Below are 4,752 nucleotides of genomic sequence, written 5' to 3'. Positions count from 1 at the left end.
AAAAAGGAATCACCCGGGCAATGTCAATAACAGCATGTCCTGCAGCAGCTTCTCCTTCTACGCTTGCAATGTGGAGAAGAGCCTTTTGTCATTTTCAACAAAGGTAGACAATATGCATATTTGATCTATCCAGAAGGCAATTTACTCTAATAGAATTATTGGACTCTCATGAGGAGCTGCCATTAAACCCAATATAACCTGAGTGAGATAATGCATCCGCATCAGTAAACAATCCACTTCAGACGTTCAGAGAAAGAAAGAAAATACATTTCATAAGATACGTACTTAGCTCTGCCAGTAATTATTCACTCAATCAATACAGTAAATTAGGAAAAAGAACATCAGCATGTTCTTCCTCCAGCGTGGAGTCGACTTGATAGATTCTTTTCTTGACAGATGTTGGCCCACTTCCCCGGGCCGAGCTCCCCGGCCTGCCTCTCTGTGTCGTCTTTCATTCCCTTTTCACCCCCGGGTCTTTCTGTACCTGTCAATTTCTTTCTACAGTGTGACTCCTTAATCCACCTGAGTGCATGGAGGACAGTTTTGACATAAGAAGAAAAGATAGACTCCTAAGGAGAGGACCAGTATCTTTAGAGCCTGGGGATAACCGGATTACGACAGCCATTTTGTGCTGCTGGCAGTTTTTCTTATTACCCTTTTTTTTTCTTTTTTCTTCTCCCCCTCATCTCTCCAGAGTCAAAATGCTCTGCCCTTTTTACTTAGAAGTCACACCAAAACACTAACTTGTACGGAAAAACACATCGTCTCTGTGTTTTTCCCATCTGAAAACTCTCCTCTTGACAGATGATAGTTTGCAGGAAACAGATTTCTCCACACTGCCCTTCGGGTCTACTCTCACGTTGCTGTTCCTCGAACAGTTTTTCTTCTCCCCGTCCGAAACTCTCTAACACGGTTCCTCTCTGGAAGTAATCATTGCCTCTGTGTGGCAGTGGATGCCTCCTGCATGTGAAGGCCTGAACCTATGGCACAGTAGATAACAGCCCAGCCACGAGGAGACAGATCAACTGTCTGACCCCCCCCCCTGCCGCCGATCACTTTATTATCCCTCCAGCCCGTTTCCGTTCTCTCTGAAAACGTCTTATCATCTCCGCCACTGATGCACCACTGGATCTTTTATGTCCATTTATTTTGCCTTTGGAGAGGCCCGCGGCGCCTTCGGTTGTGGGAGGTAAATGAAATAAAGGCCTCCTCCTCGCAGGTACCCTGATATCCAAGTTTATCACCGCTACCACAACCTAAAACCACAAGTCTGTCTACGGGGGAAACACATCATGCTTCTGTCATGGTAATAATCCTTTTTGTAGAAGCCATTTTGGGTGCCTTGGAGACAGCCTGGCAGCTTCCACTTTGACACCCAGAAAGATGGCATTGAATTCCTGAGTATGTACTCTATACAGTAATCCCCTGTAGTTATAAGCCCCTACATCTTTTTCTGAGTAGCAGTGTGCACATGCCAGTTTACTATACATCATTTAGAGTTCGAAGTTATTTCCAGACTTTTCTCCATCAATGTCATTCCAATAACAGACGAGATGGCAAGCGTATATTTGATCAGATAAGGTACAGTAATTATGAAAACTATTAACAACCGATGAGTCCACCCAGGGCAAGTGAGCTACGGCTGAGATTGATATTGATTTTGGAGGAGGGAGAGGTGAGCCGCTTCTACATATTTATACATAAGAAACCTGCATGGCATCATGGGAAAGAATTTAAACGAGTGGTTGTTGTGTCAGTTTTGAGGACATGTTTTTATAAAGGATAAGTACAATATTAAGAAAAAGAAGAAAAAAAAACTCCTAACCAATGGCCTATTTCATCTAATTTGGTTCATGGCAGGGTCATGTCCTCTGTATTTTCTGTAACATTATGCAACTTTAGCAACTTTTGGGGGGTGGGGTTACATTCAATTCAATTTTCAATTCAATTTTATTTATAGTATCAATTCATAACAAGAGTTATCTCAAGACACTTTACAGATAGAGTAGGTCTAGACCACACTCCAAAGTTTACAAGGACCCAACAGCTCTAGTAGTTACATTCTGCAATTTAAAAAAAACAATGATTTTAGCCTGCACTACTTTTTGACTCAATTTTCCACTAGGATTCAATATCCAGAATTGAATTCCTGGTAGGTTGAAGAGGGATTTGAAACAGCATTTAGACTTCCATGTTGGAATAGAAACCAGTTAACATTACCGGTATCTTGCAGATTTGTAATTTCCTAATACTTTCCTTGGAAGTTTCCTGGAAGAAAACCTATGTAACCGGGTACTAATTATTAGTGTTTTATTAGAGCAGTCTGAATGGCTCCATTACAATACAACTTGCAGAAAATATACAGTTGACCATGAAAAATCCCAGTAATAACAAACTGTAGAGACTTTTTCTAGGGGGTGTTTGGGGGCTCTTGACTCTGGCTTTCTGCGTGTGTCATGCAGCAGATTACTCCGTGCCTGCCCTCGCCTCAGACTAAACTGTTGGAGAGGGAGAAGGAGGGAGACCCTCAGAAATGTTCCGGTCCCTTATTGTGAAGGGATTACAGTTCTCTCTCATTCCCATTGGCTTGGCCCGCCGTGACAGTGCTGTGGTGATGAGTGGTTGACATCCAGCATCATCCATAACAAGCGTCCAACTTGGTCCTGTGGGACTCCCATTCATGCGCCCAGGCTTTGCGTTTAATGTACTTTTCCGTTCCACTTTGTGCAAATGCTTCAGTCAATTTGGAGTTAGAGTTTTTTTTGTTTTGTTTTTTTTACCAAAAAGACAGATAAAATATTTCTGAACTGACCACCTTTTTTCCTTTTACGCACGAGAAGAGCATGAGCTTCCTGGGGAGGTGACTTGATTTAAAGTTGGGCTGGTGTGTGTGTTGTTGTTTTTTTTTATTAATGAATGTGTCAGTTTCTGAGATGGCCAAACCTTTAGATCACATCAAAAGACCCATGAATGCTTTCATGGTGTGGTCCAGAGGCCAGAGGAGGAAAATGGCCCAGGAAAACCCAAAGATGCACAACTCTGAGATCAGCAAGAGGCTCGGCGCGGAGTGGAAGCTGCTGTCCGACTCCGAGAAACGGCCGTACATCGACGAGGCCAAGAGGCTGCGGGCTCAGCACATGAAGGAGCACCCGGACTACAAGTACAGACCACGGCGCAAAGCCAAGAGTCTCCTGAAGAGGGACCGCTTCGTTTTCCCGCTGCCGTCTTTACTTGGGGACGCGGCGGAGCATTTGAAGGGATTTTCCATGGACTCCTTTCTTGTCCCCGGGGATAAAACCAGAGCTTTCCTCGCTCCCGTCTCCTCCCCCTCTTCATTCTCGCTGCTGGAGCCGGTGGCGCAGTTCAGCACCGGAGCTGTCCAGCGGATGGCGGAGATCCCGCACGCTCTGGCCGCCGGCGCTTTGCCCTACAGCGCGCACACGTTCGGGTACAAGACTGGAGGGATCGGGGGTCTGGCTTGCCACGGACAGCATACCCACGCACACCCCCACCCGTCCTCCAGCCCGGGATACGTGGTGCCGTGTAGCTGTAGCGCATGGTCTGCTGCCAGTTTACAGCCACAGGTAGCCTACATTCTCTTCCCTGGAGGGATGGCCAAGAACGGCATGGACTCGTACACTTTCCCCAGCACCAGCGTGTGACACGTTGGATCCACGTGAAGCTGCGCGGTCCCCACGGGGAAAGTTTGCGCACAGGATCTCCCCCTCCCCGTAATATGACAACAGAAAAAGAACTGCGCTGCACACTACTATGTTTTCATCCTATAATTATCACAGCAAAAACTGAACGTTAGGCTGGTGTTTCTGCAGATATGAAATACATTTTAAAATGCCATACATGGCTGCTGCAGCTGAATGCAGCAACCTCTTTTTTTCTTACTTTTTTCTCCCTTTCTTTTTTTATCTTACTTTTTATTGAGTTACTTTATAGACTTATTGACCATCTTTTTTCTTACTCTCATTTTTACATTAAATCCTGACTGTGAGCCACAACAACTTCCCTGAGGGGATCAATAAAGTATTCTTATTGCCTTGTGTATGCAGAGCAAAGATTTAGAGATGTTATTTTTTTGACAAAAACATAAATTCAAGCCAGTCAAACATACAATGTACAAGGCCCACGCATAACTTTTCTAAAGAAATGATCAAACTCAACAGGTGACCTTAGATAAGTCAGATTAACACCCAGCTGGTGTGGATATAAGAGGGCAGAGGAAGCCTGACATATACTTACATAAAAAGCCCTTATTCATACTCTACATTCTCACATTTGGACAGTTTGTCTCCCAGGACAACTGTGCAGGTCTATTTTGTTTTTGAAGTGGAAATAATAAATGTTTTCCTTAAATACCGTCTAATAAGTTGAGTTTTTCATTTCTTTGGAGTCTGTTGTTTTCAGAAGAATTGAGTAAAAAATGTCTAAGCATTGTCTATGTATGAGCAGCTACATCAGTTTGGGATAATGAGTCCATTGGCGTGAAGTTGAATAACTTTACTGGGATTAGTTTGGATTTTGGATTTTTTTCCCACATCTATTGATTATCAATGTGTTTTCTCAATCTGTTTGTTAGATGTTATTTGATGTCAGACATCAGGTGTAATAATAACTGGGGAAGTACATATGTTTTCCTGTTTCTGACCATCTGAGCGTTCTTAATTAAACAAGCTGACCGATAAGGCGGAAAACAAAGGCTCACGCAAAAGACAAACAGATATTATTGTCATGCAAAAA

At 43.6% G+C, this 4,752-nt stretch overlaps 1 protein-coding gene across 1 annotated transcript; it reads left to right on the top strand.

The window, feature by feature from the left end:
• The first annotated feature begins 2,671 nt into the window (after nucleotides 1–2,671).
• On the top strand, nucleotides 2,672–4,061 carry LOC116699060 (transcription factor Sox-14). The gene has a single exon (XM_032531437.1). It carries the CDS (start codon nucleotides 2,913–2,915, stop codon nucleotides 3,660–3,662), a length of 750 nt encoding a protein of 249 aa, XP_032387328.1. The 5' UTR covers nucleotides 2,672–2,912; the 3' UTR covers nucleotides 3,663–4,061.
• The last annotated feature ends 691 nt before the right edge of the window (nucleotides 4,062–4,752 follow it).

Source organism: Etheostoma spectabile, chromosome 12, assembly GCF_008692095.1.
Source record: "Etheostoma spectabile isolate EspeVRDwgs_2016 chromosome 12, UIUC_Espe_1.0, whole genome shotgun sequence".
NCBI lineage: Eukaryota > Metazoa > Chordata > Actinopteri > Perciformes > Percidae > Etheostoma > Etheostoma spectabile.
The sequence above is the reverse complement of the archived record's forward strand: the minus strand, read 5'-3'. Positions and strand labels throughout refer to the sequence as shown.